Here is a 15,218-nt window from a genome sequence, read left to right as displayed (position 1 = left end):
GTCCACTTAACAACCTCAGACAGATATGCCAGCTTCGGGGTGTCACCCCAACAGATGAATGGTGACAGACACAGGCGCTTATCGTGAACATAAGCGATGTCTCCATAAGGCTGTGTGACAATGTATTCATAGGTCTAAACATTTTAGCATATGGAAAGCCCCCGTACCTTCTAGAAAAAATGGCATGGCTTTCTTCACTCTCATCTGACAATTAACTTGCCGCCCGGTTTTCCTTTTAGAGCTCCTCTGACGAGCCACAAGCTGAGCGATTCTCGCAGTTTCTGTGCAGGCCACAGCATAGCAGGTGATCTGCTCGGGAGGGGCAGGGCGAGAGGAGAAGTACTTCTCAGAGCCAGTGCTACCTAGTGGCCAAATGTCTTTAAGATTTATTTATTTTATTTGAAAGGCGGAGACAGAGGGAGGGAGGGGAGGAGGAAAGGGGAGGGAGGGAGGGAGGGAGGGAGGGAGGGAGAGAGGGAGAGAGGGAGAGAGAGAGAGAGAGAGGGAGAGAGGGAGAGAGGGAGAGAGGGAGAGAGGGGGAGGGAGGGAGGGAGGGAGAGAGAGAGAGAGAGAGAGAGGTCGGTCTTCCATCTACTAGTTCATTCCCGAAATGGCTACAACAGCAAGGTTTGGGCCAGGCTGAAGCCAGGACCCCAGAAACTCCATCCTGGCCTCCCACAGGGCGTCAGGGGCCCAAGTCTGCTGCCTTCCCAGGCAGAAGATTTAGAAGTGGATCAGCCGGGATTGAACTGGCTCCAGGCCAGCCCCTTAATCCGCTACACCACAAGAGCCCCTAGCGGCCAATTTTTGACAGTAGATCCCAGTGAGCAGACAGATCCCAAGTCAAGCTATACTCACACATTTATGTCTCTCTCTCTCCTTGAAAATGTGACAGCAAAATATTTTCTACAAGAGGAGTGAAGCACAGTCTAGTATGCTGAATACTCTTTCTTCAAATGGAAAATGCCATTTATTATTGAATAGGTATAGCATCTACAAAGTAGCAGGTGCTATGGGATTAACACAGGAACCAAAGCAATCTGTGCTCTGCATATGACTGTCTCATTTACTCCACACAACTGTATTTTAAGAATATTTTACACATGGGAAAACAGAGGCAATCTGCCAAGTCCCACAGCAAGGCTTGCTCTCTCTGAGTCCACAGCAGGGACTTGCAACTCCCGGTCATTTAATCCCCTGAGATCACTAGATCCTAGTCTTGTCCTTGTCACGGATGAGCTGGGTGACTGAAAAATCTGTGCTCCCAGCTGTAAAACTGGGGTGGGTTAGACCCAGGGTTTCCAAGCTGTGCTCACTGGAGACACAGAGTTCCATGAGTTCCGTGAGGGGCTTCAGGGAGCACTACTAGTAAGGGAGCAAGGGCAGGCAGAATCCCCGGACCCTCTGCACCTGCTTAAAACACAGTGGATCAGGTTTTATTTTTTGAAGAAATCTGGATAATTAGGGGAAAAAATGATTTGAAATGTAACGACCGTTGCAACCAGATGATCTCTAAAGTCACAGGCCTGTGACTCTAAGCTGAAGTCATGAGCAGGAAAACAACGAGGCTTTATCCCACAAACCAAAATGCGTTCCTATTCTTTGGCCCAGCATTTGTAGCCCTAAGAATATATTACAAGAATGTCATTCAAAAACAAAACACTTACCTACCCAAATGTGGGATATCTCAACGGTCAAAACAAGGGACCAAAGAGTTAGGTAAAACATAGTATAGTATCTACAAAAACATTATTAATTTATTAATTCATGCAGATGTCTGAGCATTCGTGCATTTAACGCATACTAAGTATAATAATTAGTGGTGAAAAGAATAGTCCTCCATGCTCAAGAAGTCTATGAAGGAAACAGAGGGGCAAAGAAACTAAAATGGAAACCACTGTGTCAAGGCTATAATGGCCGAACTGCCAGCAAAGGGCCAGGCCGCCTGGGAGGCAGGGGACATGGAAGCACACTTTGCTATCAGTATTTAATGTGTATCCTCCTAGAAGGATTACTACAGACAAGGTGTGCCTGCCCTTTGACCTCTCTCCTGACCCTGGTTTCCCTTTCCTCCCACCCTCTGGCTCCCCATCTCTGCAGACACAGGAAACTCTCTGACAGGCTCCGGACCTGTGCTGTGATTTATGTATGCAGAAACAGACCCAAGAAGCTACAGCAGTTTTTATTTTTGGGGGGAGATGAGGGAAGGCAGAATTTTTTTTTCCTGTTTTGGTTTGTTTTGTTTGGCTTTGGGGGTGGTGTGTCCTTATCTTCCAAAGCACACAACAGGCAGACACCAAAAACTAAAACTGCTGGGTAACCAAGAAGTGAAACTGCAGTAAAAGATCTACCTGATGCCACCAATCGGCCCATAATAGACATGAAGTACTTTCTTCCAGAGAGACTGAGGAATTTAAAGAGGTTGAATGATATGACCACACTGGTATGAATGAGAGAACAGACCACCAGCCAGGGAGGCCCTGTCATGTTCAGGAGCAACAAATGATCCACTAGGCATGGAGCTGGGCCCAGACAGCAGGAGTGCACACGACTGTGGCCAGTGATGGGCACCTTGGCAACAGCCGTTTCAGGCAGGTCTGCAGGAGGCGGCGTGGTATGGAGGCAGGTGAGGCCTCCAGCAGAGTTACTTTGCCTGGATGTTGAAGCTGGGTAAACTTCAACTTTCAAGTTTGGAAACACGGTTAAAATCTTATTATTTTTTTTTAAAGATTCTTATTTGACAGTATAGTTACAGACAGTGAGAAAGAGGGACAGAGAGAAAGGTCTTCCTTCCGTTGGTTCACTCCCCAGATGGCTGCAACAGAGGGAGCTGTGCCGATCTGAAGGCAGGAGCCAGGTGCTTCTCCTGGTCTCCCATGTGGGTGCAGGGCCCAACGACTTGGGCCATCCTCCACTGCACTCCTGGCCCACAGCAGAGAGCTGGACTGGAAGAGGAGCAGCCAGGACTAGAAACCGGTGCCTATATGGGATGCTGGTGCCACAGGCAGAGGATTAACCTAGTGCACCATGGCGCCAGCCCCAAAATCTTATTTTTGAAATGAAAAGAATTTGAGCGCTGAAACACAATTTGTCTGTGCTTTGAAGACCATTCTATCACCACAAACCACTTAGCTGGTTCTACACTTGCACTTCGATCATGGATACCAGGTTGGAAGCACCTGACAGGCCACCGCCAAGGAGCTGGCTTCCTCTGACAGGCACAGCCACCACCTTACCTCTCCAGATCTACTGGTCTCTATCCTGACAACTGCTGGCACACTTCTCAGGTAGGCTTCCAGGGTCGGGTAACCCAGCTGTTTGAAGGGGATCCAGTCTCCAGTCAAGGATCGGTACTCTCCTTGCAGCCGGGGCAAGGCGATCCCATTCTTATGAGACTGCAGAACAGCCCGCAGCATCTTGGAAACCAGATCTGCTTCCAGCATCTTCGCCTGGAGGAACACAGTACAAAGTCACCATAATATGCCTCGTTAGTCTGTGAAGTCGAGTAGATTTTCAGAGCTGAAGCTTGTCAGATTACTCCATACAATATTCCTGAATAGTTTCTGTGCAATTTCAATAAAGAGAAATGACTGCTGTTGGTAGGAAAAAACCAGAATACTGTGAGAAGGCAGGGGAAGGTCAGGCACAGAGACTGCCCCAGGAGTTAAGAGTTCAGGGAATTTTTCCCAAGCAAGGAGAGGCCTGCAGTCCTGAACATGGACTCTGCCAGGTGGCTGTGGGGCTGGGTGTAGCTCTCAGCCCAAGAAGGAACAGGCATGCAAAGGCACAGGGGTGAGAGAAGACATGGCGTATTCTGAGCATTCCAGGCTGCTAAGTGGCTGGACAGGACTAAAGGCGACTCCAGGCTAGGGGCTGGGGGCCGGGAGCTGGGGGCTGGGAAGGGGAAGAGCTTGAGACGACTACGTCATGCTAGAACACTTGCACTTTAGCCAAAAATAATGTGGGCTCTTCAGGGGATTTTAAATAGGGGCATAAAATGATGAGCTCTGCATCACAGGAAGATCACCAGTCAGCAATGGAGGAAGACACACAGGAAGCAGAAAGATGAACAAATTGTAAGAATATATGGAGCTGTGGGGGACCTGGAAACAAGGCCTGGGAGCTGAGAGGTGGTCAGGAGGTGGGGTCAGCAGGAATTGAGGGACTGGCCTGGATGGTGAAGGGGCTCCCAGTTTCCACCTGGGAAGCATGGTGGACAGCAGTGACTCACACTGAGGTGGGGTAGAGGCAGGTTTGCAAGAGGAGGAGAGAGCATCCACTGGGGACACACGGAGGCTGGCATGCCTGTGGGAGAGCCACGGAGACACCTAGACTGGGAACTTAGCTTAAGAGGTCTGAGCTAGTTACAGACTTTCTGACCTCCAACTAATAGGTGGTATCTGCCATCCAGGGAGTCAAAATAACGTACAGATGGACCCCTGTGGTAGGCTGTTGTTTAAAGGATGGCAGAGGAAGAGTAAGTTATAAAGGTTGAGAAAAGGGGAGTAGAGAGACAGAAACAGAAGACAGAGTCATATACACAAAAGGAGGAGAGAACCAAGAAGAAAGGCATGCTCAAAAGTATAATACAAGGCAGGCATTTGTAGTTAATACGTAAGCTGAGATGCCTGCACCCCACATCAGAATACCGGGGTTCAGTCCCCAGCTCCACTCCCCATTCCAGCTTCCTGATGTTGCAAACCCTGGGAGGCAGCAGATGATGGCTCAAGTAGTTGGGTCCCTGCCATCCACAAGAGAGACTTAGGCTGAGTTTTTAGCTCCAAGCTTTGACCTGGCACAGTCCCAGCCAGTAAAGCCATATTTGGAGTGAACTAGCATATGAGAGCTTGCTGTCTATCTATCCCTCTGGGTCTCTCAAATTAAAAATAAAAAGTGAGGGGCTGGCGCTGTGGCATAGTGGGCTAAGCCTCTGCCTGTGGTATCCGTATCTCACATGGGTGCTGGTTTGTGTCCCAGCTGCTCCTCTTCCAATCCAGCTGCTATGGTCTGGGAAACAGTAGAAGATGGCCCAAATGCTGGGGCCCCTGCACCCACACGGGAGACCCAGAGGAAGCTCCTGGCTTCAGATCGGCCCAGCTCCAGCCATTGCGGCCATTTGGGGAGTGAACCAGCAGATGAAGACCTTTCTCTCTGTCTCTCCCTCTCTGTAACTCTATCTCTCAAATAAATAAATAAATAAACCTTAAAAAATTAAAAAGTAACATACAATGCAGACAGATCAAGCAAGAGAAAATATGAACAGTGAATTTTGGTACTTAGGAAATCAGCAGGGACCCTAGCTTAGGATTCCCACCAGTCAACAGCATGTATTTTTCAAGATCAGCCACTCATATTTCCTTTGGACTAATGACCACAGCTGCTTTCACTGTTTTTCTTTTAAAATGTATTTATTTGCAAGGCAAGAGCCAGGTATTCCACATGGTTTCCTACATGGGTGCCAGGGTGAAGGCCAAGAGCCAGGCGCTCCATATGGGTACCCTACACGGGTGGCAGGGGCCCAAGTACTTGGACCACCATCTCCCGCCTTTCCAGGTATATTAGCAGGACGCTGGATCGGAAGCAGAGCAGCCAAGGACTTGAACCAGTGCTCCAATATGGGGTGCTAGCATCACCAGGCTGCAGCTTAACCCACTGTGCCACAATGCCAGTCCCTGCTTTAGTTTTGAAAAGCAAAAAAAAAAAAAAAAAAAAAATAGAATGGAGACATATTCAGAGAATAATGCTCAGAAAGTTGGGAGAGGGGCTTACTGGGAGGCCAGCCGTGGGCAGTGTGCAGTTTTCCTTCTTTAGTGCTATCCAACAGCATCTTCTGTGATGATGGAAGCACCCAATACTGCTGTCCAACATGGCAGCCATGAGCCACATGTGGTTTTGAGCATTTAAAGGGTGGCCAGGATCATGTGGCTTGTGGTTGCCATACTGGACAACACACAATTCTAGACAAGCAGGCTTTTCTTTCTCTAGCTTACAGAACAGAAAAGAAGAACAGCACACAATTCCAGAAATTTCTTATTTGCCATTTAAAAAAAAGAAATAAGGGGCTGGTGCTGTAGCATAGTAGGTTAATTCTCAGCCCACGGTGCTGGCATCCCATACGGGTGCCAGTTCAAGTTCCGGCTGCTCCACTTCCAATTCAGCTCCCTGCCAATGGCCTGGAAAAGCAGTGGAAGATGGCCTGTGTGCTTACAAATAAATAAATAACTCCTTAAAAAAAGTTAATGTGAAGTACAGGGAAGTACATAATTAATACTTAGATTTTCATTTGCTATTTAAACCTTGATATCATTTGAGCATTTGTAATTAAGAGCATCCACAGGAACTGTGGATGTTCTTTTTCCTGAAGACTTATTTACTTATTTGAAAGGCAGAGTTAGAGAGAGAGGGAGAGACAGAGAGGTCTTCCATCTGCTGGTTCACTCCCCAGACAGCCACAATGGCTAGAGCTGGGCTGATCCAAATCCAGGAACAAGGAGCTTCTTCCTGGTCTCCCACATGGGTGGCAAGGGCCCAAGCACTTGGGCCCTCTTCCGCTGCTTTTCCCAGGCCGTTAGCAGGGAGCTGGATTGAAAGTGGAGCAGCCAGGACTCGAACCAGTGTCCATATGGGATGCCAGTGCTCCAGGAGGCGGCCCACCCTGCTATGCAACAATGCCGGCCCCAACATTAACTCTTTACAAATAGTCATCACCAGCACCAATAATATTTAATTAATAATGCAGTAAGAGAAAGATCTATACTAGGTCTTTTATTTTTACTCAACATATATACAGAGATTTTATATATAACATATAAACATATATTACATAAACATTAACATATTCATTTAGGTATAACAACATTTATATAAAAAAAGATAAACTCACTTTGTGTGTAGTGTTTCTTGAGTTTTGACAAATATAAACACTCATTTAATCGATACCACAGTCAAGACACAGATGTTCCTGTCACCCAAAAAATGCTCCCTTATGTGGATCCATACGTGTCAAAGTAAAACAACAACAGCACGGAGAACAAAAGAGAAGAAGTACAAGTGTATCACTGGAAGGCTTTCAAACTATACATGAAGCAGTATAACTTATCTGAAGGCAGACTGCAATAAAGACGTAAACTCTATAGCAACCACTAAAAGTGTTGTGTGTGTGTGTTTTTGGTTTGTTGTTGTTGTTGTTGTTGTTGTTGTTTTTGACAGGCAGAGTGGACAGTGAGAGAGAGGCAGAGAGAAAGGTCTTCCTTTTCCATTGGTTCACCCCCACAATGGCCGCTGCAGGTGGCGCGCCAAGCTGATCTGAAGCCAGGAGCCAGGTGCTTCTCCTGGTCTCCCATGGGGTGCAGGGCCCAAGCACTTGGGCCATCCTCCACTGCACTCCCAGGCCACAGCAGAGAGCTGGCCTGGAAGAGGAGCAACTGGGACAGAATCCGGCGCCCGGACCAGGACTAGAACCTGGGGTGCAGGTGCCGCAGGCGAAGGGTTAGCCTATTGAGCCACAGCGCTGGCTTTAAAAGCAGCATAATAAGCCAATAGTAAAGACAAAGTAGAACAAAATAATACTCAAAAAGAAGGTATAAATGCTAAAAATTAGGCAGAAAAAAAGGAAAATAACAACAGAGGTAAAGAAAATAAAAAAAAAAAACTAGCAAAATTAGTCATACCAGTAATTACATTAGGGGCGTTGCTGTGTAGTGGGCTAACCTGCGGCTTGCTAGACTGGCGTCCCATATGGCTGCTGGTTTGTGTTCTGGCTGATAACTTCTGACTCAGCTCCCTGCTAATGGCCTGGGAAAAACAGTGGAAGATGGCCCAAGTGTCTGGGCCCTTGCCACCCATGTGGGAGACCCGGATAAAGCTCCTGCCTTTAGTCTGGCCCAGCTCCATTGCAGCCATCTGGGGAGTGAACCAGCAGATGGAAAATCAACATCTCTCTCTCTTTCTCCCTTTCTGTAACTCTGCCTTTCAAATAAATAAATGAATCTTAAATAATTACATTAAATGTAAATGACTGAAATATCCCAGTAAAACATCAGAGACTGACAAAGAGGATAAGAAATAAGACTTAGCTATAAAATACCTTCAAGAAACTCACTTCAGGTACCGACAGCCTTGCCTTCCCTGCTGAGGAACAGTTTGGGTTTTTTTTTTTTAGTTTTTTTTCCCCCATACTCTTTGTTGAACTCATTACTTAGTATAGGGTTAATCTTATGTGTATAAAGCTAACTGGAAATAGATTTTAGTGAAAAATAATAGGAATAGGAGAGGGAAGAGGAAAAAGGGTGGGAAGAATTGCTACATTTCTAAATTTGTGTTTATGAAATGCATGAAGTTTGATTACCTTAAATAAAAGGTTTCTGGCGGAAAAAAAGAAACTCACTTCAAATATAAATACATAGTTCAAAGTAAAAAGGAAAAGACATGCTATATAAACACTATATCAATATCAGAACGAGGGATTTTACCAGGGATAAAAAGGGACATTACACATGATCAAGGAGTTAGTCCATCAGGAAGATGCGGCAATCCTAAGTGTAACTAAATCAGAACACACAAACCTGCTCTTTTAAGAACAGATTCACAATTATAGTTGGGACTTTGAAACTCCCTTCTCAGTGACTGATGGAACCAGCAGGAAGGAGCACTGACCTACACTATGAATGACACTGACCTAATAGCACTGACAGAATTTCCTCTCCAACAACAGTAGAATATACACTTTTTCAAGAGCACATAGAACATTCACCACTACAGAATCCATTCTAGGGGCTGGTGCTATAGCGTAGAAAGTTGTCTCCACCTGCAGTGCTGGTATCCCACATGGGCGCCGGTTCAAGTCCTGGCTGCTCCACTTTCCATGCAGCTCCCTGCTAATGTGCCTGGGAAAGCAGCAGCAGATGACCCAATACGTGGGCTCCTGCACCCATGTGGCAGATCAAGAAGCTCCTGGCTTTGGCCTGGCCCAGCCCCAGTTATTGCGGCCATTTGCGGAGTGAACCAGTGGATGGGAGATGGATGGATGGATCGATCTCTCTCTCTCTCTCTCTCTCCTTCTCTCTCTGAATTCCTGTCTTTCAAATAAATAAATAAATCTTTAGAAAAAGAGAATATATTCTAGGACTTAGAACAATATTCAAACGATTTTTAAGATAATTGAAATTAGACAAAGAATATCCTGTGACCACAGTAAAATTAATTTGGGTATCTGTAACAGATATGTGAACAATATGTAGGCAATATCCATATATTTGCAGACAACATGCTTCTAAACAACCAAGGGTCAAAACCTACCCCCCAAAAAAATTCAAAAAATATTTCCAATAAATGAGGACACATATATAAAAATTGGAGATTGTATTTAAAGCATTATTTACAGGGAAATTTATAGCAATTTATATTAGAATGGAAGAACTGTGCTAAATCAATGCTCTAATTGCCTACCTTGAGGAAAAAAATCATATAAAAAGGAAGCAGAAGGAAATAAAGATGAGGTGCAGAAATCAATACTGAAATGATGAAACAGATCAATAATGAAAACGAAAAACAGTAGAAGCAAAAATCATAAAACCAAAACTAGTTCTTGGAAAACATCAATAAAATTGATAAACTTCTAGGAAGATGAATCAAAGAAAAAAAAAAAAGAATTCACAAATTATTATGATGGGACTGAGCCAGACACCATCAAAAGAGATCCTAAGTTACAAAGAGCAAGTTATACCAACAAATTTGATAAATTAAATGAAATGAATAAATGCATTGAAAGACACAAATTTTAAAGTTCACTCAAAAAGAAAATGTTAACATGAATATTCTTACATTGATTATAGAAATTGAATTTACAGTTAAAAACCTTCACACAAGAAAAACTCAAAGCTCAGATTTCTTGACTGGAAAATTATACCAAACACGTATGGAAGAATTAATAATACTTTTATACAAACACTTCCAGAAAATAGAGGGAAGGAGACTTTTCTGAATTTATTTGATGCATCCAGCATTATACTGAGAGAAAACCAAAGACACTGCAAGCAAGTAAAGACCAACGTCCTTCATGAACATAAATGCAGAAATTCCTATCAAAAGATTAGCAAACGAGATCCTGGAGAAGGCATGCGAGGACATTAACTCTTTCTCTCCATTTGATAGAAAGAATCCAACTTCCTCCAGGTCTCCTATGTGGGTGGCAGGGACCCAAGTCCTTGGGCCACCTTCCAGTGCTTTACCAGAGAGCTAGATCTGAAATGGAGAAGCTGGGACTCGAACTGGTGCTCCTATGGGATGCCAATGTTGCAGGCAGTGGGTTAACCTGCTGCACCTCAACACCAGCCCCGCTGGCAGTTTCTTAGGAAGTAAAGCATACATTTACCAATACAATCCAGCAATCTCACGTCTAGGTAATTTCCTAAGACAAATGATGACACATGTCCACACAAAAACCTGCACATGAAGTATATAACGGTTTTATTTATAATTGCTCCCAACCTGGAAACAATCCAAATGTTGAATCAATCTCGTATAGAGAACAGTGGAATACTATTCAGCAATAGAAAGGAACAGACAATTAATACATACAATATGATGACTCTCACATGCTAAATGAAGAAACCAGACACAAAAGGCCAATACCATATGATCACGGGAACATTCTGGAAAAGGCAAAATTGTAAGCACAGAAATTAGATCAGTGGTTGCCCAGGCATAAGGATACAGAGAGAGGAATGACTGCAAAGAGGGAACAGGTACCTTTTGGGGTTGACAGAAACCTTTTGATTTTCATAAATTTTTGAAAAAATTCATAGAATTGAAAACCAAAAAAAAAAAAAAAATTAAAAAGTGACACTTACTGCAAGTGAAGTTTATCTAAAAAAAACCTGAAGTTCAAATTGTGCCCATCCGAGGCAGCTCTCGCAGCTCACAGCCTGTCCTGGCTCTCGATGGCACCAATTCATTTTCTGTCAGCAGAGTGCCTTCTGCCTGGCATTTGGAGCTTCACCCATGTTCCTGCACTCATCAGTCCATTCCTCTTTAAGGGTGAGCCATCCTCCATGGCACGAACACACTACCATTTGTTTATCCATTCAAATGCCGGCAGATGTTGGGGTTGCTGCCAATTTGGGGCTATTACAAATAAAGCTGCCTTGGGGCCTCAGTTGTAGGGTAGAGGTTAAAGCCACTGCCTGCAATGCCGGCATCCCATATGGGCACCAGTTCATGTCCCAGTTGCTCCATTTCCCATCCAGCTTCCTGATGATGGCTTGGGAAAAAGCAGTGGAAGATGTCCTGAGTGCCTGGGCCCATGAAACCACATGAGAGACCAGGAAGAAGCTCCGGGCTTCAGTCTGGCCCAGGCCTGGCTACTGTCACTATTTGGGGAGTGAAACAATGGATTGAAGATCCCTGTCTCTCTCTTTGTTTTCCTCTCTCTGTAACTCTGCCTTTCAGATAAATAAGTCTTTCAAATCAAACAAAGTTGCCTTGGACATTCAGGCTCAAGTCTTTAGGCAGACATATGTTTTTATTTCTTGGGTAAATTCTGAGAAGTGGGCTCTCTAAAAACCCTACATGCGCAGTAGGAAAGTATTCTCACTCTATTGATTGAAAACCAAGGCACAGAAACATTAAATGCCCAAGTTCTCACAGGATACAAGGAAGCCAAGATTATGATCCTTGTCTATCTGACGCCACGCCCACATTCCTACCTCACATCACCCTGAGATCAGCAGTGGCCTCCACCTCGCCACAGGGATGGGTGGAGCCGGTGCTCTAGACACAGATTCACCTATGAGAAAGGACGGCGGAGGAGGCTGCACATCTCCGCCCTGCCCCCAGCCCACGCTCTGAATGCCTGTGCCAGGGAGCAGGAGAGGGGTCCAGCGGCTTTGGGACCTGTCCTTCATGGCTGCCAGATGTTAACACGGAAGTATGAATTTTGGTTTTTAAATCATAAACTCCTCATGACAAGGGAAATCTGATTTACCAGTCTGTGACTCAACAGTCAAAGGTCACCAAATTTTTACTGTATGGTTATTTCCTCAAGTAGTGACCACCAGAGTGCAGGCTGGCCAGCTGCTCAGGACCACGCCCACCCCGATTTCTCCCTCTGGCCTCCAGCCTCCCCATCTTTGTGACTGTCTCTGCCCCTCGATACGCATCAGTTCACGCAGAGCTCTTCTGAGTCACACTGGACGCTCCTTCTTTGTGGGCCCGGGCTGTTGGTAACCATTCTGAGCAGCTCTGACCTCAGGGGGGCTGTGCACATCTAGGGGGTGCACCTGTTTGGGTGTGAGCAGTGAGCCTGAATCAGCCCGACTACCTGCCTGGCTGACTCCTCCTGCCAGACCACTTTCCCACTCTGAGAAAGCAGGGACTTCCTAGGGCTCCTCCTTGCTCTCCTTGCAGAACACGGGCTCCACTCCCACCGCCCCAGCTACATCGGGGAAGACAGCTCTCACTAATCTACAGGGGGAGAAATCCATGATAATGCATTTTACTGACTAAAGCATGAACAGAACCCCAGTATGATGCTGAGGTGGAAGGGCAGGTCTAGCTCCATATTTTTAATTTTTTTTTCTTTTGACAGGCAGAGTGGACAGTGAGAGACAGAGGGACAGAGAGAAAGGTCTTCCTTTTCCGTTGGTTCACCCCTCAATGGCCGCTACGGCCGGTGTGCTGCAGCCGGCACACCGCGCTGATCCGAAGCCAGGAGCCAGGTGCTTCTCCTGGTCTCCCATAGGGTGCAGGGCCCAAGCACTTGGGCCATCCTCCACTGCGCTCCCCAGCCACAGCAGAGAGCTGGCCTGGAAGAGGGGCAACCGGGACAGAATCCGGTGCCCCAACCGGGACTAGAACCCGGGGTGCCGGCGCCACAGGCGGAGGATTAGCCTAGTGAGCCATGGCACCGGCCCATAGCTCCATATTTTTAAAAATGTGTATTTATTCACTTTTACTTGTGTGAAAGCAGAACAACCCACAGCTGGGGCTGGCCAGGCTGAAGCCAAGAGCTAGGACCTTTATCTGCGACTCCCACGGGTGGCAGTTTTACAAGTATTTGAGCTATCACCTCCTGCCTCCAAGGTGCTCATTCGCAGGAAGCTGGATGGGAAGTGGATTGGGACTTGTTCTCAGGGCCTGCAATATTAGATGTGGGCACCACTTCCCCACCCAGGTCTGGCCCCAACCTAAAGCTAATCAGAGGCCCACTCTATACAGGCTGCCCAATAAAACAGCCTTCTCCTTGTACCCTCAGAAGAACAGTTCTAGAGCGCTGTCCCGGACATGTCCCCTGCCCTCCTTATCTCTGCTCTGAAACAGCTGCCAGCAGAGCTTCTCAAACAGGGTACTTAATTTGGGGGTGGGAGGTGGGGAGTGGCAGCAAGGGCCCCATTATCTAATTGCCCCCAAGCAGAGGAAGCCGGGGAGCTCCAGCTAATGCCTGCTTCTCTACACCCTTTCTCTTTAAGCACATCTTCTGTTTCAGGCCAGAGGCTCTGCCAAGACACAGGAGATACCTTACGGCCCAATCCTAACTCTGCCATCCTTTTGGCCCAGGACTCCCAGACACGTTTCATGTAGATACAAGGTAGGTGTCTACCGCAAGAAGCTGCTAATTAAAGAAAAATTAAAAACCTGTGCAAACCTAGGGCACACAAGAGTTCATCCTTATTTTTTACCTTTCCCACCCTTTCTGACCTCATATTTGCCTCAGTCCATTTCCTGGTGACTGGTAAATGTTTTTTCTCAATTAGACTTTCTCTTCCATACCTGACCTGAGAAAGGCTCATGCCACACACATATTTCTTGCTCCCTTAATACATAATAAGGCTAAAAATCTGTATTTTTGGGACCAGCGCTGTGGCACAGGTTAAGCATCCACCTGAAACGCCAGCATCCTATATGGTGCCAGTTCAAGTCCCAGCTGCACTACTTCTTTTATTTTTATTTATTTATTTATTTATTTGAAAGTCAGAGTTACACAGAGAGAGAAGGAGAGGCTTCCATCCACTGGTCCCCCCCCCCCCCCCGCAATTGGCCACAACAGTTAGAGCTGCACCAAATCCAAAGCCAGGAGCCAGGAGCTTCTTCCGGGTCTCCCACGTGGGTGCAGGGGCCCAAGGGCTTGGCCCATCTTCTACTGCTTTCCCAGGCCATAGCAGAGAGCTGGGATTGGATGCAGAGCAGCCAGGACTCAAACCCAATGGGATGCCGGCAATGCAGGTGGCGGCCCCACCCGCTACGCCACATGAAGGCCCCTCCCTGCTCTACTTCTGATCCAGCTCCCTGCTCACATGCCTGGGAAAGCAGCAGAGGATGGTTCAAGTGCTTGGGCCCCTGCACTAGTGTGAGAGACCTGGAAGAAGCTCCTGGTTCCTGGCTTCAGATCTGCTCAGCTCCAGCCGTTGCGGCCAACTGGGGAGTGAACCAGCAGATAGAGGACCTCTCTCTCTATCTATAACTCTGCCTCTCAAGTAAATCAATAAATCTTTTTTTTTTTAAATCTGTATCTCACATTTGCTTTAGTAGTAAAGTTCCTAACACCTGGCAGAGGATGTGTTGTGATTTGATTGGGGGAAGGGGCAGGGGATTGCAGGTCTGAGCTTGCCTCCCCAAGTGTGACACCACTGTGCAAGGAGCATTTGTTTCCTGCGTCAAGCCCTTCTCCCGGGAACTGGTCTCTGGATCTGTAAAATGAAAGGGTTTGGGGTTAGTGGTTCTCATCCTCTGCCCCAGTGATGCGTGATGATGGACAGGCACCACCTCCAGGGTGACTGTCTTGGTCTATGACAAAGTCTCTTGCTGAGACTGGCTGACCCACTGATCCTCTGGGAATCCATCCTCTGCACAACACAAGACCCAGGGTGGACCTCTCATCCACAAAGCCAGCCACGTCCCTCTTCTACTCAAAATCCTCTGTGCCACCTGTTGCAGGCAAAAAGCCAAAGTCCTCACAGTGTCCGAGAGAGCCCCGATCTGCACCCAGCTCCCCATCTCCGGTCTCCGTTCTCCTTCCTTTCACTCTCCCTACTCCACCCCAGGGCTCCCTGCTTCTCCTCAAGTACGCCTGGGAAGGCCTCTCCTGCGGGCCTCTGCACCCGACACCCCTCGGCGGGGAAGTCCTCGCAGCCTGCTGCCTCACTTCTTCAGAAATTGGCTCAAAGGGCCCCTTCTCGACGAGGCCTTCCCTGGCCACCCTATGGCAAACCACGGCGGCCAGG

General features: G+C 46.9%; 1 protein-coding gene across 6 annotated transcripts in view; it reads right to left on the bottom strand.

Annotated features, from left to right (window-relative positions):
- The window catches only part of TDRD7 (tudor domain containing 7), a 71,613-nt gene that overhangs the window by 50,182 nt on the left and 6,213 nt on the right, over positions 1–15,218 (bottom strand). For 2 of the 6 annotated variants that reach the window (XM_051856279.3, XM_070054746.2), the window contains exons 2-3: positions 3,237–3,449; positions 168–309 (exon numbers count right to left, since the gene is read on the bottom strand). In XM_051856279.3, the coding sequence (XP_051712239.3) occupies positions 168–309; positions 3,237–3,443 (349 nt within the window). In that variant the 5' untranslated portion in view covers positions 3,444–3,449. Of the gene's footprint in view, positions 1–167; positions 378–3,236; positions 3,450–8,806; positions 9,074–15,218 lie in introns of those variants that run through there. The other 4 variants (XM_089318635.1, XM_089318636.1, XM_089318638.1 and 1 more) reach the window with 4 other exon arrangements.

The sequence above is a fragment of the Oryctolagus cuniculus genome, chromosome 1, assembly GCF_051225735.1.
Source record: "Oryctolagus cuniculus isolate XC-2025 breed Fujian yellow rabbit chromosome 1, ASM5122573v1, whole genome shotgun sequence".
Classification (NCBI taxonomy): Eukaryota; Metazoa; Chordata; class Mammalia; order Lagomorpha; family Leporidae; genus Oryctolagus; species Oryctolagus cuniculus.
The sequence above is the reverse complement of the archived record's forward strand: the minus strand, read 5'-3'. Positions and strand labels throughout refer to the sequence as shown.